This window comes from Barbus barbus (assembly GCF_936440315.1).
Source record: "Barbus barbus genome assembly, chromosome: 3".
NCBI classification, from domain to species: domain Eukaryota; kingdom Metazoa; phylum Chordata; class Actinopteri; order Cypriniformes; family Cyprinidae; genus Barbus; species Barbus barbus.
Window position 1 is genome coordinate 18,265,679 of NC_136731.1, and position 26,835 is coordinate 18,292,513.

The 26,835-nt window shown below is 39.2% G+C and overlaps 1 protein-coding gene across 1 annotated transcript in view; it reads left to right on the forward strand.

Moving 5' to 3' along the window:
• Window positions 1–25,793, forward strand: part of LOC306850505 (protein shisa-9-like) — a gene marked incomplete at both ends in the record, with an annotated part of 73,868 nt that extends 48,075 nt beyond the window's left edge. Inside the window, 2 exons of the mRNA XM_079386165.1 lie at window positions 20,754–20,864; window positions 25,327–25,793. Coding sequence (XP_079242291.1) covers window positions 20,754–20,864; window positions 25,327–25,793 — 578 coding nt within the window. The remainder of the gene's footprint in view (window positions 1–20,753; window positions 20,865–25,326) is intronic.
• Window positions 25,794–26,835: the final 1,042 nt, after the last annotated feature.

Here is a 26,835-nt window from a genome sequence, read left to right on the forward strand (position 1 = left end):
TGACGATTCGTGCCTAGAGTTTGGGCCGGCTGACTCCCAGGTAATCCTGAGGCCCCGGCCTGGCTACGTGCCCAAGGTTCCCACTACTCCCTTCAGGGACCAGGTGGTGAGCCTGCAAGCGCTGCCCTCGGAGGAGGCAGACCCAGCCCTTGCTTTGCTTTGTCCCGTCCGAGCGCTGAGATGCTACGTTGACAGGACACAAAGCTTCAGGACCTCAGACCAGCTCTTTGTCTGTCACGGAGGCCGGCAGAAGGGGAAGGCCGTCTCCAAGCAGAGTATGGCCCACTGGATAGTGGACGCCATCACCCTGGCTTATCAGGTACAGGGTGTGCCCTGCCCGTTCAGGTTGAGAGCTCACTCTACTAGAGCTGTTGCATCCTCCTGGGCGTTGGCTCGTGGCGCCTCGCTGGCAGATATTCGTAGAGCTGCGGGCTGGGCGACCCCTAACACGTTCGCTAGGTTCTATAGCCTTCGTGTGGAACCGGTTTCCTCCTGTGTTCTCACCTCAAATGGGTAGAAGCACTGAGAGGTTCCGTTTTCGGGTCGGCTTGCTAAAACTGCTCCAGAGAGTCCATACTGTAGACCCTGTTGAGTTCCTCCATCCCCTCGGCAGTCAGATGTGGCGGAGCATCTGACGCTAGGCCCTCACTCGTTGAATCCATGAGAACCGGTAGAGGGCTGGGTTCCATATGAAAGGCCTTAGTGGACCCCATATGTGTATAGTCCACGGTATAGCCTGAGAGCCGTGTTTCCCCGGCAGGTCTTCTGCCAAATTCCATGAGGTACAAATTCCTCTAATTTCCATATGCGCCTAAAGGTTGATCATATGCGTAATTGCTCCGGACCTCCTTCGGGAAGGGCGAGCTTCCGCAGCGTCCGATTCCAACTGGAACGGGTACGCTTTTTCCCAGTGTTATCCAGTCTTACTGAGTGGGTAGTGCCATGACAACAGTAGCTGGTCTTCTGTGCTAGCCCTGACCTGCGCCAAAAAATAGGGGCACAGGAGGCTTCCACAGGACACTGGAAGGGGCAGTATCCGTGGCCCTTTGGTAGGGATCCCAATTCGTCGGTCACCGACGTGACTCGGAGTGACCGACTGATAGGGAACGTCTCGGTTACGTATGTAACCCTCGTTCCCTGAAGAAGGGAACGGAGACGTCACGTCCCGTCGCCACGGCTGCTGTACCACCGCTGAGCGGCCGGGTCACCGGCTCGGCTCCTCAGCGAAAACCTGAATATGCGCTGCACCCGCTGCCTACTTATACTCACGCTGTGATTAGCGGCAGCTGGATGCAATAATCGCATGCCAATGTGCATTGGCTCGTTTAGATACTCTCGTAGGGGATTGGTCTCTCTAAGCGAGATCCCAATTCGTCGGTCACTGACGTGACGTCTCCGTTCCCTTCTTCAGGGAACGAGGGTTACATACGTAACCGAGACGTTCCCTTTTTTCTCCATATTTTTGCTTTCCCATCACTTAGATAAAGGTTCAGCTTTGTCTCATCGGTCCAAAAACACAGTTACAAAACTCTTCTGGCTCATCTTTGTGCTTTTTTGCAAACTCTAATCTTGCCTTTCTCCCTCATCTTCATCCTGGTTTGTGTGTCATCATCGAATGCAAGATTCAGAATGCAGAAGTAATGGATATAACTGATACGACACATTCCCTGCTTTTAATATCTGAAGAATTAATGCAACAGGACACAGCTGATCACTTAGAAAGACCTGTGAGACAACTGTTCCAATACTTATGCTCACATCAGATAGAGGGATGAACTCTAAAAGTGCTGAACTTATTAGCTGGTAAAACATCTGTGTTGAATCACCCAATAATAAAACGTGACATTCTGTAGTTTTGTCTGTAGTTTCATATTCATCTTTTAATCATATTTGTAGGGGCAGTCGTGGCCTAGTGGATAGAGAGTTGGATTTGTAACCCGAAGGTCGTGGGTTCAAGTCTCAGGTCCGGCAGGGATTGTAGGTGGGGGGAGTGAATAACCAACACTCTCTCCACCCTCAATACCACGACTGAGGTGAGACCTGAGCAAGGCACCGAACCCCCAACTGCTCCCTGGGCGCCGCAGCAGGGCTCCGGGTGTATGTTCACTGGTGTATGTTCACTAATGTGTGTACACTTGAATGGGTTAAATGCAGAGCACAAATTCCGAGTATGGGTCACACTTTGACATTTCCCTTAAATGTCTTGACTCCACAGCAAACAGAGCAATTTTGACTTTACTGTTCCAATACTTTTGGAGGGCACTGTATATGGCAGATATAGATTTAATATTTTTCACTTATGCCCTTGAGAATCTGCACCAGTGTGACTGACCAGACAGTTACTGTGCCTGCATTGTGTGTATAAAGTGTTATGAAGTGGAAGTTTGATCACACCCGTCTTACCAACCGCTTCCAGCGTCCTTTGGCTAACACGCACACACACACACACACACACACACACACACACACACACATACACATGCATGCACACACACACACACACACACACACACACACACACTTCAGACTCAGATTGGTCTAAACACAGCAAACAAGCAGCAGGACATTTCCCCAATATTCTGAAGCCACAGCAGGACAGAGTATTCATTTAATCACTGACACGTCTTTGTAACAGGGTTAAACTGATCTGAGGCCTGCTGTAATGCTGTAATGCTCACTGGTCTGAACTCTTTTGATGTTGCAGCAGATCAGAGGTGATTTCTGCACTGAGCCTGAAGCTAAACTCTCTCTACAGAACCAGTAATCAGGATCTGTTAGCAGGCAGGATGATCTGTTATGGAAACTCACTGCAAAAATACTGTTTCTAACTGTTATTTTAGTCTTTTTTAATCAAAATATCTAAAAATATTCTAAACAAGATAACTGTATTTGAGAAGCAACTTTGCATAAGATATTAAGACTTTTTTCAGAACAAAAATGTTTAATATGAATGTATTTTGTCTTGCTGCTCTGGCAGGCCTTTTCCCGTTTTTTTTCTTCTCCCAAGTTAAAAGTTGCCAGTACAATAAAACAAAATACACTTATATTAAAGATACTTCATCGGAAAGCAAGTCTTAATATCTTATGCAGTTTTACTTTTCAAGTACATTTATTTTGCTTTAAGGTTTTTCAGATATTTTTACTAGAAAATAATACACAAGATGAATGAAAAACTCATATGACATCATAAGCTATTGCCACAAAAATGAAATTTCATTATAAAAATATATATATATATTGATTTTTTTACTAGCAAAATTTGCTATATATATATATATATAGCAAATTTTACTAGTAAAAAATCACCCAAAATACCATTGATCCTGCTAAAAACACCCAATAAAATGCATCACTCTTACAATGTAGCAGTGACAGGAAAAACATTTTCATCTAAATATGATGTTAGGATGTTAATAATTCTTCACTGTGATGTTTTGCCCTTGCAGGATCTCAAGGCTATTAAAGCCCTTTGCATTTCTCCTAATTAATAGGATTATTACACCGTGACCTTCTGCATACAGCATGTTACCGCTGAAAGGTCATCTTAGAAAAGGTGGAATCTCAAGAGGAACAAATACTCCAGAAAGAAAAAGATCAAATATAATGTTTGAAGATCTCATGAAGGTCAGAAAGAAAGGAAAATATTTGGAATGAGCTGTTTGTGTGTAGTAACAGGACAGTATTTGAAATCAATGCTTCAAATAAAGGCCATTGCACACCAGACATAGTGAAGGTTGCTCATGTAAGTTCTCATCTCTTTATACATTCACACAACCTCCAAATGCACTAAAATAGGCTTTGGGAAATAAATAAAATGATATCCAATAGACTGACATTTTATAACATGAAAGGCTACATTATTTAAAGTGACGTTTTAATGTTAAAATTAGGTTTTAATTTTAAAACAAATAAACTAAACAAATTCTTTCAAAGCCTTGTCCAAAGCTAACAAAAGTTTGTACCATACTGTATTTTGGTCTGGTGCAACTGTGCAACTTCAAGGCACTTTGGAGGGATTGAAATTCGGCATGTTCTATGGCAATTTAGCAACAGGAAACTTCCTTCCAGCAAATGCACCAATCATAGCTGTGGTAGAATATGTCAATCAAACATGCATTGATGCCGGTGTGAAAGGAGTATGATTAAAGGAGAAAGAGAAAAGTACAATGGTGAATGGCAGTTACATGGAGAATGAGCTCCGGTCGAGATATGCTTTTTAGGAAATGGAGTGGAAAATACGAAAAACTCAGAACAGTGGAAAAAATTGCCCTTTCAACCTCTCTCCTTCCATCTGAAAGATGTTTAAATGTCACAAGGCAGATAGTACATGTGGTCTGAGCAGAGACACTGAAATGTCAAGCATAGCAGGATGATGTATGTATGCATGTGTTTCTGTTAATACGTGTCTTTTTCACATAAAATGTTCATTTCATCTACCATTCCAAGAATTACACAATGTAAGGGATATAGGCCACTCAAAAATGAGCATTTACTCACTCTCATGTCCTTCCATAGTGTTTGACTTCATCTGTTGAACACAAAAGCTTGTCACTCATTTCCATGCATTCACAATGAATGGGGAGCTGAAGCCTGAGACCTTTAAAGCCTCAAAAAAGATACAAAAGTGCCAGAAAAGTATCTTCTTGAAGTTATACAATATCCTTTAGTGTGTAGGATTTATTTTATGCTGATTTTGGCATGTAACATGAGGTTGAGTTAATGATGACAGAATTCTCATTTTTTGGGTGAACTGTCACTTTAAAGTTTACTAAACCTAGGAAGGTTTGTATTGATATCTCTTGTTTCTACAGTACATGTGTTTCCTATGGAAGTCAAAGCAATGAGTGTGTTTGAGGTAAAATCTAATCTGCTACATGACTTTCCAAAAATTATGTCTACTGACATAGAAAAGCTGTAGGCGGGATGTGTGTGGGTAGGACTCATCTGGTTTGACCTTCATACATGTGACAGATGTTTTCAGATGTCCTCAAATCCAGCTGTTTTTCATTGCTCTGTGGAAATCGGACAGTCAAATCCTGCAAAAGCTGTGTCTGATTTAGATCATCTGCATGAAGAAGAGCAACACCAGATTAAGCAGTTTTAAACCTTTCTAAATTTCAAAAGGGGGGAAAAATAGTGTATACTTTTTAAAGCTTAATGTAATTTCAAATGACTTTATTTCTTATGTACAAAAACAAAGGAGATATTCTGAAGACTGTGTTGGTCTTTATTTTTCATGCAACTAAAATGAAAAATTCAAGCTTAAAAAAGCACACAAAAGCAGCATACTGGAAAAGTGATCCATATGACTTGTGTGCTTCAGAAAACCTGAAATATTGCGGAGTTCATAAGGGGACACTGTAATAGAACAAATATGAGCTCTGGAGGGAAAAAAAATCATTGCTTTTAACTCTCTCACACAAAAGTACTGCATTCCTCTGAGAAATTTTGCATTTTTTCACAAAACATTTGCGTTCACAGGGAAGTTCAGTGAGAGAATGTAAAAGGATTGAAATATAGTTTTTCCTCCCATCTCTCTTTTTTCATGAGCCACGTGGACTACTTTCATGAGGTATTTGTGTCCTTTTTGAAGCTTGAAAGCTACAAACTTTCTACAGCTTTCATTGTAATTACATGGAAAAAGAAAAGGAAATTCATATTCAAAAATTCTCCTCAAGTGCTCCACAGAAGAAAGTCAGTCAGGCAGTTTGGAATGACATGAGGGTGAGCAAACAATGGCACAATTGTAATTTTTGGCTGAACAATCCCTTTAATGCACACAATCTCTCATTCAGTAGCTGCATTACCACCTTGCATCCTAAACACATACACACCAGTTCATCTCAAAATAACCACAGCAAGCAACTCTATGACACACTTCTTTTGAAACATGCTTTCACACTGACAGCATCTGCACATCATGAGAAAGAGAGAGAGAGAGAGAGAGAGAGAGAGAGAGAGAGGCATAAGAAGAGAGGAAATAAGAGTGAGGGTTATTTAGTGTGACAGTAGAGCAGCTGGTCTCTGTGTTAGACATCATACATGCCTTCATCTCTCCCTCCGTCCTGTCTTTTCTCATCCCTTTTTCCCCTTTCATTCATCGCCCTTCTCCCAAAACACAAGTAACTGCATGAATAACTCAACTGTGCTTCTGAAAACCTCTCATCTTCCCTTTGTCTTACAATCATACTCCACAACATTTGTTTTCTCCTTCATTCTGGTTCTCGTATGCAGCCCATTTAGAGAGCTGCATGAGCGTTGGTGAACACCCCTCCTCTGCAGGTGCACTGACCCAGTCCGACTGCTTCGCAAGCACTTTGTAGAGATTGGGTCAGGCTGTGCTGCTGAGGGAATGAATTGCATGGTACTGTATGCACACACACACACACACACACATACACACACACACACGTTTGTTTTACTATACTTGTGAGGAATTTCATAGACTTCTATTGTTTTTGACCTAACAATATTTTCTAATGCCCTACACCAACCCTACCCCTAAACCTACCCATCACAGAAACCTTTTTGCATTTTTAAATTTTAAGATAAACTTCATTTAGTATTTTTAATAATTTATTTCCCTTGTGAGGACCGGCCAAATGTCCTCACAAAGTAAAAAAATTCAGGTTTCACTATCCTTGTGGGGACATCTGGTCCTCACAAGTATAGCTAAACAAGCCCCCCCCCCCACACACACACACACACACACACACACACACAGACAGAGAGAGACTGTAGGTATGAATTGTGTTGGTCATTGGTATAAACGGCTGGGTTGTACTTACCGCTGATTGTTGGGATCTGATGACACATATGCATGAAGTCGGGGAAGACTCGCTAATTTCCTGTGCTGATAATGAGGTTTCAGTGTGTACTTGTGTATACGTGTGTGTGTATGTTAGTTTTCTGCATATGGCTTATGGATGTAGTGGAATATGTGTCATTAAATTAGTTCCAGTCCATTGAGAAGCGGAAAAATAAAACTGTACTGGCTCTGGTAGTGAGCTTGCATGTAGCCTGCGTGTGTGTTTGACAATCTACTAAATATACCCTAGGGGATCAATAACGTGTCCATCTATCTATCCATCAACACTAAAAAAAAACAAAAAAACATAGGCTACTAATTGTATTACCATGGATTTTAAACATTTTGGTAATACCCTGTTTAAAGTATTGCATACTTTTTTTAAAAACATGGTACCAGAGTATTCTTAAAAAAGTGCCATGGTACAGGGATTACATGGTACTTCATGGTATTTCAAAGAATAACATTGTACATAATTTTTGCTTTATGGCTGCAACATGGTTTTAAATTATTTTTTCAAATTATCATGGTAATCATTTTAGGCCATTACCTGCTTGATTCTGTTCTATAGTGTTCAAGCTCTCTAAGTTGGCTTGCCCTACTGAGCATTTTCCTCATACTCTTCCACACCAACAAAAAATCTCTTAATGATTACCTACTAATGATAAAACAAGGGAAATTAATCAGAGCTTGGCTTTTACATTTCCTGAAGAAATTTTATATTTTATTGATATAATTTTTAATGTTTAAATGCTCTCAAAGGCCATGTGAACTGCCTATGAATTTTTTGGGGGGGCACCAAAGTTAGATATACCCTTCAACAAATGGGTCGTTGTGTGTGTGTGTGTGTGTTTGGGTGGGTGTGTGAGGTAACTAAATGCATGTTGACAGCAGTAAACTGTGTCAGATTGTGTGATGTGGCACAGATCTAGGGCCAAGTGTAGTTGTTTGACAGAAAAAGGTTTGTTTGTGTGTGTGTGTGTGTGAGCCAGTCTAACAACCCATCACTGTCACTACTGATTGTTTGTCAAAGTATCAGAGCCAATTCAAGTCAATTGTAAGTGTGTACTCGGAGAAGTGTAACAAAGAGCTGATCTAACACACACACACACACACACACACACACATGTTGGGTTTCCATGTTTTATGGGGACATCCCATAGGCGTAATGGTTTTTATACTGTACAATCTGTATGTGCTATTGCCCTACACCAACCCTACACCTAAACTTAGCCCTCACAGGAAACATGCTGCATTTTTAGATTTTCAAAAAACTTTATGCTGTATGATTTATAAGCTTGTTTCCTCATGGGGACCAAAAAATGTCCCCACAAGATTAAGATTTACTGGTATTACTATCCTTGTGGGGACATTTGGTCCCCAGGACGTGATGAATACCAGGTGCACACACACACACACACACACACACACACACACACACACACACACACACACACACACACACACTGGTTTACTTAGCTATCTAAATAGGGACATTCCATAAGCGTAATGGTTTTTATACTGTACAAACTGTGTGTGCTATTGCCCTACACCTACCCTACACCTAAACTTAGCCCTCACAGGAGACTTTCTGCATTTTTACAATTTCAAAAAAACTTTGTTTAGTTTATTTATAAACCCGTTTTACAAATGAGGACATCTCCAAAGGGAGGTTTTTGGAAATTTTGTCAGGTTTACCTCACTTTTGGGTACAAATTTGTCTCCAAAATATGGTTAAGTACACACACACACAGCTGCACAAGCTCAATTCCACTTCTAAACGATAAAGCAAGGCAATATGGCCTTGTCTTACTTTCTCTTTCCCTCGTGGCAGTCAATATTTCTTTTGTATATTAGGTTATTTTACTGTTTCTTTATCTCTCTTTTCCTGTCTCGGTCTCTGTTTCTCTCTCATCCTTGCCGTAGAATGCTGTTCAAAGCCTTAAAGGGCTGGACAGTAATATTTAAAAAGCTAAATGAATATGTATGTCGAGTGCTCTTTCTTCCTGAGTGGGATGATGCATTATTAATGAGAAGTAGTGCGTTTTCTGTGGTGAGCCGTGTGTGTTTGATTGCATTTTACCCCGAGGGACCTCCTACCCTCAGAGAACAAAAATCTCCAACTCCAATGGGGCAGATCCACGGATGGATATGCTTTTTCTGCCGTACACATTGTGCCAGTGAGGAATTGCTCTACAAAAAGTTTTGTGAAGTCTGTCTTAAAAAGTTAAGCTGAACCTCCTGTGGATGGTTAAAACAGCTGATGTAATCTGTTAAGGTTTAAATGTTCTCTTCAGTGTGACTCTCCATTGATACCTGATACAGCAGATTTTAACCTCCACAAGCTCAACTGTGATTTCTACTGTGGTTCCAGTCTGGCAGTATCTCCATGATTACTCCCTCGTTTGTTTAAGCAGAGAAGGACAATGTGGATTCAGACATAAAATACGTTTCTGTTTTCTAATATCAGATTTTTATTTATTTATTTATTTCATTTTTTTCTGAACAGAATAGCACCCAACAGTGGCACCCAGAGACAAAATAATTTATGTGTTTCGTTTAAATCATAGCTCAACCTTAAAAAATAACAGCCATTATTATCAAGGGAGAAATGTGTGTTATGTGTTATACCTGTCAGATTACAAAACAATGTTGCATGAATATAATGGCATGAATAGTAATAATAGTGTTTTGTTAAAATTAGGGCTGTCAATGTTAACACGTTAACGTATACGATTAATCTAAAAATTTTAACGCGTTAATATTTTTTTAACGCAAATTAATCTTTGATAAGGTTTGACCCTAACTTCTTGCCGTCATCGCAGCACGAAAGGTAGTCTATCATTGCCTGCGTCCCAATGTGCACGCTATCCATTCTAAATTCTATGTGATATTAATAATTTTCAATACTATTTAGGGCAGACAGGGTGGATAGTATGCACATTGAGACGCAGGGATTGTGTGATTATGAGGCGCCAGGCTAGACGAAAGTGAAGCGAACGCGGAGTACAGCGAACCAGTGATTGCCAGGGTAGCGGTTTTCCAGCACAATTGGGCTATTTTGAAAATACATTCGCGGGAAAATATAGAGCCGTGGGTTGCGTTTTTTTGGGCTACTTTTATAATGTACCGTGGCCCCCCAAAGTGTATAGAGTCTGGGAATCTATGTCACGCCGCATCGGATTCTGCCATGTTTTAGGTCTCGCTCAGGAGCGCACAGTGTAAACACACGCAAATCACCACAGCAAAAGGCCGACCGTTTACTATTAATAAAAAAAAACATCTTACATACTCTTAGAATAAAAAAACGGACTAATATGTAAATCTCTTTACATTTAAAGAGATCTCTTTAAATGTGTAAACTGGAATGAAGCAGCGATCGGAGCTCCTCACTATCCGCGCTGAAGCTTTTTTTTCGTTCGCCAGTTTAGTGAAATTGTGCGCGGCGCATTATACACGTCACATGAAATTTCACGTGTCTTTACGGGTTGTGTGTGAACGCACGCACAGATTCTGGAAAATCACTGTGTGAATGAACCAAAATCTAACGATCCGGGAACAATTGCCGGAACACATTACCCATGTATTTTCCGGAATCTCTGTGTGAAAGGGGCTTACGTGTTCCCTGTGTTTCCATGCCCATATTTGGTATTCCTGTCCCTGTCCCAGTTTTATGTCTTTATTAGTTAATTAGTTCCTAGCCCTGTGTTGTTAATTATCTAGTTTAGTCTGCCCTTCATAAGCTCTGTGTTTCCCTGCCTCTGGGTCCGGTTTGATCGTCTTCATGTTGTTATCAGTGGCTCCTGTGATCCCTGAGTTTGTTAAATAAAAGTCTTTCGTTATTGAAGAAGTTCCTCGCCTCCTCGTTCCTAGCTCCAGAGTGTGTTGTGACAAAATCATTACGAATATTACATATGATATTAAAAATGTTATTTAATAAAGTCAAAATAATTTGATTCTGCATATCAGCTACCAGACACTTAAACATAAAAATAATAAATCATAAAATGCAATACTGAACAGTGGCGGCTGCTGGTCGGGGAAGCTCATTTTCGGCCTACATCATAAAATTTGTCCATTTATTTATACGTAAATTCTGCCCTACATTCCCAGCAGTACATTTTCTTTGTCATAGTCCAGTCAGCCTAACTTTGTCATACCAGGAGAGCTGAAAAGACCTGTTACTTTTCCCTATCTTTTGCACTAAATAAATCTTAGGTGTTGATCTGCCCTGCTGTTTAATTCTAAGTTTCTCCTCATAAGGAAGACTTTCAAATGGCTTCGCCAAAATCAGGTCTACAATATTAGCACTGTCTGCCTTCGTGTGCAGTTTGCTAGCTGGCTAGTTCACCCCTACGACGCTAGCCTAGCCTACTGTATGAATGAATGTATGAACAAACGATCTAAAAAAAAAAAGATATTAAACTCGACAGGGAAATGTGGGAATTAGGTTAAACTGAAACAAGGAATGTGGTGTATAATTGTGTGAAATGTATGATGAAAATTGGCTAGCAATTTCGCCAAGCAAATACCAAGAAATAGGTTGCAGCAGTTTATCTTTCGACTTCACTTGCAAAATCCGCTATGGGACTGAGCTCGAATAGCTTCAGCGTCAGCGACTTTTTATAGTACAAAATCGCTGTCAATCAAAAGGAGATGCAGTCTTTCAACAGACCCTCCAATCATCAAGCAGAAGCCCAGAGTCCAGGCCAGCCCACTCCTCCATTCACTCCCAGAGACGCTGAGCGTCCGTGGGCGGGACATAATCACAGCTTTTATCCAATGACCGTCTAGTTTCGAAGCACTGAAAAAAACTGTTCAAAGCAGCTCCACTGAAGTCAATGGACGCTAGGCTTCAACAGGGAAATACACTGTGACACTATGGGAATGTATGAGAAGGAAATCGAGTCAGCCGACCTGCTATACGTAGCTGATTCTGAACGAACTCGTTTTCGAGATGAATGTGTTCTAACGCATTTTTAGTCAATAAAATGTTAACACAATAGTACATATTTGAACGTACATTTTTTGACATTATAGGGGAAGCCAAGCTTCCCTTGCAGTCTTAAAGAAATCCCCACTACTTTAGAATCTAAAAAGGTTTTAGTCTCTGACAAGCTTCATTAAAACATTATAAACATTATGTATTATAAAATTTAAAAAAGTTATTTATTAAAGTTAAAATAATAATATTTTTGATTCTGCATATCATTTATCATACACTTAAAAATAAAATGAATAAATTATAAAAAGCAATATCGTCTGACAAGCTCCATTTTGGCTCCTGTTGTGACTATATTGTGACATCACTGTGAATCCATTTCAATTTCATTGGGATTCTATTGTAAAATCATTATTGTGGCATCATAGTGATTCTCCTGTGACTTCTTACTTCTCACTTTGACTCTACTGTGACTTGCTCTTTAGATTCCTTATGTAACTCATTCCTTATTATGAGATGCATCATGCATTCCTTCTCAGCCAGCAAGTAGAAACAACTGGATTGAACGAGGTGTGCTTTCATCATTGAAGAACAATTTGTGAACTGATTGATACCAGTCAACCCTGACTGATATTGATCTATATCTCTCTCTCAAAAAAAAGAAAAAAATTGAAGGAACAAGCAGTAAAACCAGCCTAACCATTCTGACGATCTCTGAGCAGCAAAAATCTGATTAAAGGGTAAATTAAAGGTAAAATGAAAATTTTGTCATTAATCACTTACCCCATGTCGTTCCAAACCCGTAAAAGCTTTGTTCGCCTTAGGAACACATTTTAAGATATTTTGGATGAAAACTGGGAGGCTTGTGACTGTCCCATTGACTGCCAAGTAATAATCACTGTCAAGGCCCAGAAAAGTACGAAAAGCATCGTCAGAATAGTCCATCTGCCATCAGTTGTTCAATCTGACTGTTATGAAACGATGAGAATACTTTTTGTATGCAAAGAAAATCTTCAAAATGGTGCTACGGTGAAGGGAGGAGACGAATTGTTGAACCACTGATGGCAGATGGACTCTTTTGGCGATGCTTTTCATACTTTTCTGGGCCTTGACAGTGATTCTTACTTGGCAGTCAATGGGACAGTCACATTTCTTCCAAAATATCTTAAACAGAAAGTCATTTTCCTCCGTCTGTCCGCACATCACCAGGTTACCAGATCCCTGTGCAGTTACCGTCATGCAGTTATTATTAATTATGATGCAAATGTCAGACTCCCATGGGGAAGAGGGGCCGTGACAGGGAGCTACAGTTCGATAGCCATTTAGCAGTTCATTAAGTTACGTAAATCCAGTCTGAGAGGAGCACAAGCTACCCACCCTACACTCTATCATCTACAACGAGGAATGAGCAATGGAAAAAAATAATGGAGAGCAGAGAGAATTGGGGCAAGCAGTATATTTTTAACCTTCAACATTGAAAAAAAGTTTGTAGTATTAGATGGGCTGAGTTGACCTCTGACCTTTAATTTGTTATTTGTTGCTGATTAATTGATTTCACAGGAATCAGTGAAGATAATGAAAGGCTAATGTGAGCAAACAGAACTGGACAAAGAGAGTAAGGGGCAGATATAGTGTGAGACACAGTCATGTCTGATTGTATCAGAGTCTGATCTCCACGTCTGCATGTAATGGAGTTTAGATGATTAGATTATTAGATTACAACTGTAGCCAAACCGCAGAAAATCGCTCAGAGCCTCGTGCTCGTAATGTCAATCCACCAGCGCCAGAACTTGGAACAGTGTGGACTTCCAGGCATTGTGCACTGTAGACCAGGAATTCTATCTTCAGGCAGAAAATACAGCCTCTGATTTCAGACCAGTCTCTTAATTCTCTTGGGGAAGTCGTGGCCTAATGTTTAGAGAGTCGGACTTGTAATCCAAACTTTGCAGGTTCGAGTCTCGGGCCGGCAGGGATTGTAGGTGGGAGGAGTGAATGTCCAGCGCTCTCTCCACCCTCAATACCACGACTGAGGTGCCCTTGAGCAAGGCACCGAACCCCCAACTGCTCCCGGGCGCCGCAGCATAAATGGCTGCCCACTGCTCCGGGTGTGTGTTCACGGTGTGTGTGTGTGTGTGCACTTTGGGTGGGTTAAATGCAGAGCATGAATTCCAAGTATGGGACATACTTGGCCGTATGTCACTTTCATTTTCATCAACACGAACAGCTACTGCACATGGACAATAAAGTAAAAAATATGCTGTATAAAGGTCAAAGTTCAACTAAATCTTTCAGAGCAATGCATATTTTCTTATGTGCTTTCTGAGAGGTTCGACGTAATTTTACATTGGTTATGTCTACATAAAGTTAGTTTTTGAGATTAAACAAGTGAAAGGCTCAGACTGTCCTATACATACTACAGCAGACACATTAACTGCAGTAAATATCAAAACTGATAACATTTTTCAAATCAATGTGCAAAAAAATGATAAAAACATTTTATGTCAACAATTTAATGCATTTGACAGAAAATTAAATTTTCAGTAAGAAAAAGACACCTAAATACCTGCATGAAATGTAATCCCTGTCTAGATGCCTATGGACTCAAAAGCACTGTCACAATTTAAAAGACTTTTCTTTTTTCTCTTACTTGCTAGTTTGCAACTAACTTGCAAGTAGCTAATCATAGTTTGTGATGTAAATGAAGCCTATTGTCAAAAAACGTTCCCAGATCGTTCTTCTTTGGCGTCTTTGCAAAAAAAACCCTTTTGGAACTTTTTGGAGTTTAGCCTCAACCTTATAACAAATTCTTTCAACTGCTTACGCACAATATCTTTACTTGTCACATAATTTCTGAAACCTGACGGTCAAACACCAGGGCCACACACCAAATCTGCAAAACCAGACACTAATTCTTGGCCCTTGACTCAGTTTTCAATTTCATAAAATACTTTTTGCAAAACACAATTCTAACGCACAAAAATCTAATAGGAATTAAAATTACGGCAAAGGTGTTTGCAAATGTTTGCTTTTGAGATGTTGTTTTTATTTTGAAAACTGCAAAAAAAATATTTAATGCAGTGCTTCGTTTTGCAAGAGATGTGAGGCATTTTGCATTTTGTGTGTGCAATTCTTGGATTTGTGTGGAAAAGTGTGGAAAAAAAGAGGAAAAGTTTTGAAAATGTGTGTAAGCAGTTGAAAAAAACTGTAAACACATCTGAACCAGGTGATCAAGATCTTCATGATCACTAGGACATTCCAGACAGACGTTTTGGAGCAAGGTGGATCCAAACTCTCCAGGATGGTGAATGTCCAAGAGCAGGACTGACACCCTTTGCATTGGAGAATCACTTCACATGCCTTTGACCAATCTCAATTACAAACTGACATTCGTTACTAAGCCACTGAATGGAAGAGTGGAAAAACTGCGCTTTTAATTAAAGAATCTCTCTGCTTGACTGATGCCTTATCCGTATTTCCAAACACTACCAGTCTCTATTTTACCCATTCTCTTTCACAACATCAGAGAAAAAAAAAAGAATTGGAAAAACTCGGAAGAAACTGAGAAAAATGTCACACCTTTAATTATTGGGAGTCTGACACTTCTATTCTAGAACAAGCCTCAAGAGGAATACACTAGATCGGTATGAAGTGTTACAGATCTCTTTTTCTATATGTCCTTAAAAACAGTCTGTCCGGAGAAGCATGATGCTGACAGGAAGAACACTTCCTGTCAGAGCTGATGACATGACCCAGAACGACAGAAATAGTTATATACTAAATTTATAGATTTAAATATACACTGTAAAACAAAATCTGTGCATTTTATAGTACAAAAATGGCATCTCTGGTTGCAACGGTATGCTTACTGCTATAATGATAAATATGTTGTGTTATGGAGACTATATGTCTACAGTACATAGTAAATCCAAGACTTTTACGTCAAAAGAGCATGTAGCTAATTTAAAAAAAGGCACTTTAGTAATTTCAGATTTTAGTTTCAAACTTTTCTTGTGAGTGAATGCAAGAATGAAACATACAGATAGATATAGAAAGAGAGAGCACAAAGAGAATTAATTTTTAGAGGAGCACACAGATCTCCTGTTGTGAATGAAATCGAGTTGGTGTGGATTTTGACAGGAAGACATGGGCCTAAATCAGCCAGGCTTTACTACAAGGACACACACTGTGCATAGAGACATGAAGAAATGCATCTTTAAGTTGCATAAAACATGGTGTACATAAAATATACAAAGTACTTTACATATTTTAATGCACATAGCTCCAGTATGCTTATTGATCAATACAACGCTGCATACATGATGAAGAAACAGCTCTTTAGCTATGAATCTATTCACAATAAACAGCATTAGTTGGATTCTGGAAATGCTTCTGTTGAAGTCATCAGTGAGTGTAATTTTTTAAGTTGTTTTTTAAGGGAAATTCTAGGTGATGAGCAATCCTATCCGTAAATCTCAAACGAAAGCAAGCCACCAATAATCACCATAAATATAATTAAAAATATTTATTTATAATTTTTAAAATGATCAGAATGCATCAGGCTGCGTAACAAATTAACGCACAAATACATACATTATATTGAACAGCAATTCCGGACCGGAGGACTAGTAAAGTGGAAATGTTCTTTTTATAATGTTATGTGTGATTGTGTGTGCATGATTAACCCTTTTCAAATGTGTCAGGCAGTGTCAATAAATACAATATGTGTGTCGACACAATATGGACCTGACATAATCCATGATCTGCATCCATTTGCTGTGACATAACCTGAGCATTTAATTGTATCTGGACTGCATGTATGTGGCATAACGATCCGTCCTACCACTTTAAAAGCACACATATGCACTAACACTAACATATATACGTTAAGTGCATACAGACCCACACACACACACATACACACAAAGTGATCTGACAGAATCAGGTCAGTGACCACACACCCCAGCCCAAAGGGGAGGACACAGGATGTGTGTCCTAAATAACCTTTAGTGACCTCCGCACAGCGTATAGACAGCAGACTGTCACATATACAGGTCCTTTTCAAAAAATTAGCATATTGTGATAAAGTTCATTATTTTCTGTAATGTACTGATAAACATTAGACTTTCATATATTTTAGATTCATTACAACACAACTGAAGTAGTTCAAGCCTTTTATTGTTTTAATATTGATGATTTTGGCATACAGCTCATGAAAACCCAAAATTCCTATCTCAAAAAATTAGCATATCATGAAAAGGTTCTCTAAACGAGCTATTAACCTAATCATCTGAATCAACTAATTAACTCTAAACACCTGCAAAAGATTCCTGAGGCTTTTAAAAACTCCCAGCCTGGTTCATTACTCAAAACCGCAATCATGGGTAAGACTGCCAACCTGACTGCTGTCCAGAAGGCCATCATTGACACCCTCAAGCAAGAGGGTAAGACACAGAAAGAAATTTCTGAACGAATAGGCTGTTCCCAGAGTGCTGTATCAAGGCACCTCAGTGGGAAGTCTGTGGGAAGGAAAAAGTGTGGCAGAAAACGCAGCACAACGAGAAGAGGTGACCGGACCCTGAGGAAGATTGTGGAGAAGGACCGATTCCAGACCTTGGGGGACCTGCGGAAGCAGTGGACTGAGTCTGGAGTAGAAACATCCAGAGCCACCGTGTACAGGCGTGTGCAGGAAATGGGCTACAGGTGCCGCATTCCCCAGGTCAAGCCACTTTTGAACCAGAAACAGCGGCAGAAGCGCCTGACCTGGGCTACAGAGAAGCAGCACTGGACTGTTGCTCAGTGGTCCAAAGTACTTTTTTCGGATGAAAGCAAATTTTGCATGTCATTCGGAAATCAAGGTGCCAGAGTCTGGAGGAAGACTGGGGAGAGGGAAATGCCAAAATGCCTGAAGTCCAGTGTCAAGTACCCACAGTCAGTGATGGTCTGGGGTGCCATGTCAGCTGCTGGTGTTGGTCCACTGTGTTTTATCAAGGGCAGGGTCAATGCAGCTAGCTATCAGGAGATTTTGGAGCACTTCATGCTTCCATCTGCTGAAAAGCTTTATGGAGATGAAGATTTCATTTTTCAGCACGACCTGGCACCTGCTCACAGTGCCAAAACCACTGGTAAATGGTTTACTGACCATGGTATCACTGTGCTCAATTGGCCTGCCAACTCTCCTGACCTGAACCCCATAGAGAATCTGTGGGATATTGTGAAGAGAAAGTTGAGAGACGCAAGACCCAACACTCTGGATGAGCTTAAGGCCGCTATCGAAGCATCCTGGGCCTCCATAACACCTCAGCAGTGCCACAGGCTGATTGCCTCCATGCCACGCCGCATTGAAGCAGTCATTTCTGCAAAAGGATTCCCGACCAAGTATTGAGTGCATAACTGAACATAATTATTTGAAGGTTGACTTTTTTTGTATTAAAAACACTTTTCTTTTATTGGTCGGATGAAATATGCTAATTTTTTGAGATAGGAATTTTGGGTTTTCATGAGCTGTATGCCAAAATCATCAATATTAAAACAAAAGGCTTGAACTACTTCAGTTGTGTTGTAATGAATCTAAAATATATGAAAGTCTAATGTTTATCAGTACATTACAGAAAATAATGAACTTTATCTTAACTTTAACTTTAATAACTTTAGGGGGGCAGTCGTGGCCTAATGGATCGAGAGTTGGACTTGTAACCCGAAGGTCGTGGGTTAAACGCAGAGCACCAATTTCGAGTATGGGTCACCATACTTGACAATACGTCACGACTTTATCACAATATGCTAATTTTTTGAGAAGGACCTGTACAGCAGCCTATCATGTATCCGCCTCGGAAATGGTCATTAATGGCACACATGCACAAACATACCCGTAGAAAAGAAAAAATGTGATCTCTTTATCTCAGTTGTTTCTACTAGACAGCAGTGACCTTACATTTTCTCCTGAGAAAAAGATGCCAGTTCTACAGTTTCAAATGAGATCTCAAAAAAGTCTCAAAGATCAGCATGACCCACAGTCTGAAGAAAGATCCACAAATCAAAGAAATCAATTTTACTAGAAGTGGAAATCGTGGATTTAATTGTATAATTTACAGAGATTTCTATTTGATATCGTTATTAAGATGAATAGTCCCATATTATATGATGTTAAGAACATAGTACCTTTGTACCTTTTGATCCCTAAAGTTTCTGCTTGTGATTCATGTTGGAGATGGCTGGATTTGGTTGAAACTTGTTTTTGAACTGCAGTACCTGTGAAGCAAATGTATGGGGAAAAAAACCCCATCTGGAACCAAAACTGCCGAAAAGTTGGTGGGTGTTCACTGTCCTTTATATGAACTCAAACATTTCTCATCAAATTTTTCCAAGACCAACTCATCTGAGGCTTTGCTGCCACATTAATTTTGCAGCTTGTACTACGTTTCAACAATTGTCTCAATTGTTTTAATTCTCGAAAGGGATTACTGTTTTTATGAGCAGTGACATTTATAGATATTAAGACTGTTATCATTGTATGTGTATTTTATCTTATATATTTTGGTAGATTTTGTTTGACTTATTTTTAACTTGTTTAGACAGGAGTAAATCCACCAGTGCATTAAGACAACCCTGTAAAGCCTGATTTATGAAATAATAGTCATAAAAATCAAACTATTTGAAATGGAAGAGTTTATTGAATCTTTAGACAAAATATAAAATCTAAAAAAGTTTGCATATGTGTTTTTTTTTGCATAGGAGTATCATATCCAATGGCTCATTTAATATGATACTGTATAATGCATAGGAGAATATGGAGCTCATCATCAAGGAGAAAAAAAAAACACCTCAATTTTATACAGAGGCCCAAACAAGGCAAAAATATGCAATTTGGTGCAGCTGCTGATATTTAAATGGCCAAAAAAGCAAATAAAGTGAAATTCTGGTAGCTTGTAATTGACAATGAGATGCAGTTTAATGTAAATCCTTGAAATCTTTGAGAATAGTATAGCAGACTACTTACTGTACATAAAATGCATATAAATATCAGTTGTAGCTTTATATCTCGGAATAGTTAGATGAAAATGAAATGCTTAGTTTTATGATCAAAGTTCTGTAGTTTTTATTGTGGGGACAAAACATATAATGCAATGCAATAAAATAATGATTGAGAGATGAACAAATAAATGTTCCTCAAAAACTTGATGCATTATATTTGATATTCACACTTAAAAATGATGTGTGGACCTTTTGAAGCCTAAATTGCTTCAGTCCAGTAAGTGTTCATCTTGAAATATTACTGACAATATTAAAGTTATTGTTACATTTGCTTTACAAAAATCATTTACACCATTTACTGGCTAATAAAAAGTATAAACTAGACAGAAGACGAAGCAAATTGTGTACGACACGTTTCAAGTTTTTGATAATGTTGATAATTTAGATAATTTATGATACAGTAAGCTTCATAAGGTTAAATATACTGTTATTTCTCTGGAAACTAGTCTTAATATCTTACGCATTGCCATTTCTCAAGTAAATTAATCTTGTTTTAATGATTTTTACAGCTATTTTAACTGAGAAGAAAGTCAAAAAAAAGACTAATTAAAAACTTTTTGCAGTGTACTTGCATAAAACATAACTGAGAACTTCATTAAGACTGCGGTGTTATGCAACAGCAGCCTACATTCACATTTACACAACAGACACTTTTATTTCAAGTCACAAAGTCATTCCAAGCTATACATAGCATTAATTCATGCGTTCCCTGAGATATGAACACACGACCTTGACTCTCTATAGAAACCTCTGAGCTATAAGACTCATGCATGTCCTTCGTTCCCCTTTACTTGCTGAAATTAACGGCAGACTTTCTCCTTTACTGTATAATCACATGCACTCATCTCTCTATAAATGTGCTGACTTCCCATTTACTAACGCACCCCTCCTCCTTGTATCCCTCTCTCTCCTCTTTGCTCCCTCGTTCCTCTCTGTCGTCCTTCTCCTCCTGTGCTTTCTCTCTTCCTTCAGAGCATAACCATCTGAATAACATCACGCTTCCTCCTTTGAGTCCCGGAATGACTCTGTCCCAGCCTCACAACAACCTGGGCTTCAACAAATACTCCTCTATCAAGACCATGGGTAAGACGCATGCACAAACAGCTGTTCATCAAGGTCACTTTACCCACAACCACTGATTACCATTGCAAATCATACCCAGTGACACTGACTGCAGGGAAAACACCCAATGTAATCACATATGCAAATATCACCTCTCAGATCAAGAAGGAAAAACCCTGACATGTTATTAGAATCACAGGCGGGCGATCTTGGGAGCGTGTACTGTACACATGTGGACATGATAATAATGGACACAAACACACCATTATTCACACAGCATGACTCCAAACAACAGAGGGGCCTGTTCACTATTTAAAATAGTGTTTGAATATATTTTAACATTAATTTATTTCTGTGAGCAGTCATTACTCCAGTCTTCAGTGTCACATGATCCTTCAGAAATCACGCTGATTTACTGCTCCAGAAACATTATTCATTATTAATGTTGAAAACATTTTTTCAAATTTGTTATATTCTTGAAATATATTGTATTATTGTTCAATTCTTTTATTTTTTTCTGTAAACGATAATGATTTTCAGGATTTTTAAAGAAAAGAAAGTTTTAAAGAAAAGAACAGCATTTATTCGAAATAGAAGTCTTTATACCAATACTCTAAATGTCTTTACATGAACTTTTCTTTACATGAACTTTTCACCAATTTAATGCATCCTAGCTGAATAAATACTGAGTATTTATTTATTTATTTTAGGTTTAAATCGTACTGACTCCAAATTTTTGAACGGTAGTATATACTACAAATCTACTTTCCAGTGTTTGGGAAGCTACTTTAAAACTAGTTTGCTATGCTTCAGCATATACAAACACATAATTTTAAGTCATTTAACAAAATAAATGAATAGTTAACCTAAAAATGTAAATTCTGTTATCATTTACTTATTTTTGTCTTTTGTGAAACAAAAAAGAAGTCATTTTAAAAACTATTAAAGTGTATTTAATTTGCTTAACTATCCAAACTATACATGATAATTCGGATGCACTCTCAAAATTAAGCTTGTCACTGAGACTGCACCCTTATAAGAACTAGGCTACTTTGTACCTTATTTATACCAAAAAACTTCATAGTAGTTCCTTAAGAGTACTTACTGTATTACTAATCTATGTATTAAGTTTAAAACTTAGATATACATCATGATTTATACTGCATACTTCATGTTCTACTACAAAACTTGCTGTCTTAACAGAAGAATTAACATACCTTAGAGATCTGTTGAACATCTCAGGAAGCCTAATTGTGACAAATTCTGGTCTTTTCAGCTGACATAGAAAAAATGTCATTACATGATGCCCTTAAAAGAAAACTTCTAGTCAATACACAATGCATGTTGAGAAAGCTGTTTCTAATCTGGCACAGTGTTGATAAGGAGACATGGAGACACAAAAAATGCAGGGTCAAAACAACCCAATAGCTGGGTTTGTCCATATTTCACCCAGCACTGGGTTGTATTTAACCCAGCATTTTTAGAGTGACATTTACAATTCATTTCAATTTCATACATCAATAAGAAATTGATTCATTGATATAATGAATTTATAGAGTGAAGAATTATATTTTAAAATTATCCCTTTTTTTGAGGTTCTGAACAGTATTCTTAGATCTCAGATCTTACTAATGTAAAACATATTGTTACTGTTGCACATATTTAGCCCACATCAAAGAGATATGAGAGGATAAAACACCCAAAGATGGGGAGGGATTTATTTTTTCCCCTTAAAACAATGTGTAGTTATGGTACGACCATGTGCATGCAGTCTCTGTCAAGGTGTCTTCTGTTGGATTATTGCATTTGGAAAGCTTGAGGTGGATCAGCCCTGACTGCACTGGCAAAGAGAGCGGATGGTGAAAGTTCAGCAGGGCAAGTGGAGAGAAAGATGAGAGGATGATGGGAGAAAAGAAAGAGGAACATGCGCATGGGGAGGGAGAGTGTAATGAATAGGGTCGGAGCCAACTTGTGGCAGGTGCCTAAGACAGCTTCCCAGCACTAATCTTAATTAAAGAATAATGATCGGAAATAGACAGACAGATATAGAGAGAGGCAAACTAAATTAAACAGAGAAAGTTGTGAAGAAAGAAACAGGGGAGAAAAACCAAGAAGGAGACATAAGAAAGATGAGAGGAATAGTAAATGTGGTAAAGAGGGGAAGAGATGGTAAGAAAGGAAGAGAAGAAATGGACAGAAAGGCTGTTGGTGCATTTACCGTCTGTTCATTAGTTAGATACATATGCTCACTCTCTGAGCACTTCCTGTGTCTGACATCATCAGGCCGTTATGTCACGTTGTCTCCTGTTGAAGTGCCTGAGGACCAAACACACACACACACACACACACACACACACGTTTTTCTATCATTTCATTGACTACTATTGTATTTATGCTGAGGTAACAATATGGTCAATATCCTAATCCTAACACTCCCTTAAACCTTTTTGCAATTTTACGTTTTATTACAACATTATTTAAAGCCTACAAATGCATTTTCCTCATAAAGTCCCAAAAATTAAGGCAAAATTTGACCCAAACACATATATGCACATATGAAAATAATTAAAAAAAATAATAATAAAAAAAAAATAATAATAATTACTAAAGACTAACCATAATATTAACCTTTGCACAAAAATAAAACCTTTTGCAGTGAAACAGTAAAAATATTTAATAATGATAATACTGTATGTCTCTGTCTAGATAGAATATTTTTCAGGCTAGTTTTGTGTATATGGCATAAGTGGGTGTGATAAATCTGTTCCTCTCTTGCTCATTATCAGGGTAATACATCTTGGTGTCCTTCTCTTTAAACACACTCCCTAAATAATTCATGCCTACTTGACGCACACTGCCCACATTACCTATTCATTGGACCTTCACTGGAAATCGACTGAATTGTGATTCTTTAGCTCCTCTCTTCTCCTTCAAAATCAAAACACTCTTGAATTAAAAAGCACATGAATGTGCACACTTAAAAACATAATATGAGCTAATCTGCCTGTCTAACCGTATTAGCAAATTACTGCTTGATTCACTATCTACAAGAACAAATTAACATCCTCACTTGGGTAAATTTTGTCATATTTCTACACACAGATTTTGTCACTTCTTCAAACGTGTACAACGTGTTGTGCTGAGACATGGCTTTGGCCCTCAGCATGTTGCAACATCCCTAAAACCCCTTCAGGATTCATTCTGACCTTCTAAGCTGATTGTAATTCTAACCGACATTCGCTCATGCACAACTACAAACAGTGAGCTTGTCCATACTGATGCAGTCAAAAAGATCATAACAGTAGCTGCTAATGCCAAGTTACCACAGTTTTACTTTAGTGACTACAGTATTTTGGCAGAAACAATGATTGCCACTGGGCCAGGATATACTTTGAGATCATATGTACACATACAATGAAATTATTCTACATGCTTGTGTGCCTTGTCATGCATGCATTAGCCTTGACTCAATCGATAGTGAGAAAGGACAGTATAGGAAGTCAGGATGGAAAACAAGAAAAAGGATACAAAAATGACAAAACAGTGAAGCAAGGTTGTTTATGTCTGAGGGCAGTGAAGCGAGTGGCCTGTCTATAGCTTGCAGCACTCAGCGGAGATGGGCTAATTTGACGAGACAGGCTAAAAGGCTAACTCTGACAACTATGCTAACATGCTAACCCACTTCAACCTGCAAAAGAATAAAATAACCTATAATAGCCTGTCTTATACCATTCATAGCCCTTACTGGCATCTATCACATATGTACCTAACTTTCACAAAGCCACTGTAAATATTACTAATCAAAATATAACACACAATAGTGCATAATAATTATACTCTGCATTTATAACTGCAGCTTCTGTAGTGAGATTACCATAGTAAACACCAGGTAAAACTGTGGATTGTTGCTCCAAGCAAGTATAAAACATTTCACTAGAGTGCCTTTTGGAAAATGTTGCAGTACGCTTTGAAAACATTCTAGAACATGCTTTGTAGGTTGTCCTTGTACCTCAAAGTGTCACTATAACACATTTTAACCATACAAACAAAACCAGATCAAACTGCAAACCATTCCGCTGTCTCCTTTCAACTATGCGAATCATCTCTTCACTGGACATTCCTTGCATTGATCCTTTCAAACAGAGTCCTGCCTCAGGACACATACAATTCATATTTCATCATGACCATGATGTGAACAGTCACAGCTCCTTCCAGTCCCAGTATGTACGTGCATTCATGTGTTTGGCCTGATGTAAAAAAGAGCCGAGGGCATCCTCATGTCACGCTTGATGACCCTCTGCTCCTAGGTGTTTTACTCATTAGATCCTCTAAACACTAAATATAGCCAAATACATTAGGTTTGTACACCGTAGGGTATGTGAGTGTAGAAGCAACACTACTAAATGAATCTATTGCACATTTGTCACAGTGTTAGCCAATTTATTTATAACTGTTTGTTTTTTCCTGCCCTTTCTCTCTACAGATACTACAGCAAGGGATTACTACCCCAAGAGCTACCCCATGATGGATTATGCACACCGCCAATCCTCGCCTGCAACCTTCCAGCCCATTGCTTTCCACCCAAAAGACAAACCCTTTCTTCCCCTTGCAGACATGCATACTCCTTTGGCCATCACCATTACATCAGCTCAAGTCCCCAAGTCCAAGATCTCCAAGACTAACACCCACCCGCTAACCTCGAGCTCGGTCTTCAAAGTTTGGGACCCCAGCAAGACCCATGTTCAACATCAGGTCCCTCTCATGATGCAGCCACAGCCACCACTGTCCCATCAAAACAGTCGGCGCCAGGCATTCTCCAACAAGCGTCAGTTTAGCATCGAGACTCTTCCAGAGTTGTTCACTCAGCCTCTGGGGTACGGACAGTCTCCACACCTCCACCCAAAACACAAGGGACTGCCCACTAACAGCAAAACAGAAGTGACGGTCTGAAGGGAAAGCCTGTAAAGGATACAAACACAAGAAAGCATGATTATGATTAGACAAAATCATACCGGATGTGAAAGCTTCTACACATGTTTTTCAGTTATGTTTATAGTAAATTTCCTCTTATTTGTTTTGGACTAGATTTATATTCATCGTACTATAATACAAACAACTGAAGGGGAAAACGTTGCATGGTCTTGATTCTGATTCTTGATGGGCCTTGAACCCCTGGTGATCCTACCTTCCCTGTAAAATTCTGGCTTGTTGTTCTTGTACTGCTGGCCTTCAGCTGTCTCTTGTGGCCCAGACACATGTGTCCGATAGCAAAGGGCAGGAGCCTTGCACCTCAGGAGCCTTCACACCCTTCTGGACAAGGCCATTGTGCTGTCAGCTTCCATCAGCCAAGAGCTGCCACACAGGAGATATTATTCCGACAATTAGACCACTGAGGACAAAGAACAGCGAGGAAGCATACGGAAGAGGACAGCGAAGAAATCAAGGTGCCCCGTGAGAGGGAAAGAGGGTTTCAAGTGTTGTGATGTCTAAGGGTTTGTTATTTCAGTCAACGGATAAGGGTCTAGGTGAATTTGGCAAAGTCCAATGTCCCTAGGACTCTTTACCTCAACACCATCATCAAAGGATGCATTCCAGCACTTGTCCAAGGAGCGAACCGCCAACATCAAGTCATAGCTATTCTGGCTGTTTCTATTTCAAACTCTTGTTTGAGACACAGCACAGGTAAAGACAAGGTCGATAAGTCAGTCTCTGTTACAGACAGACCTCAAGAGAGACATTTCAGGGGACGACAGTCACCCACAGAGATGAGGTGCCATAGTGACAGAGGAGGTGAACAAATCCGGCAATGTCATAAGTAGCACTGCCAAAACAACTTTGCTAAATTGACCCATGTGTATTCTCTGCAATATCTGTCAAACAGCCTGCTTCCTTTTAATACTTCTGAATGCAAATAATTATCCTTTTGTTGAAAGCAAGAACCTCTTAGACAGATGATTTGGTGGCAAAATCTAGCATGTAGCAGCAATACCTA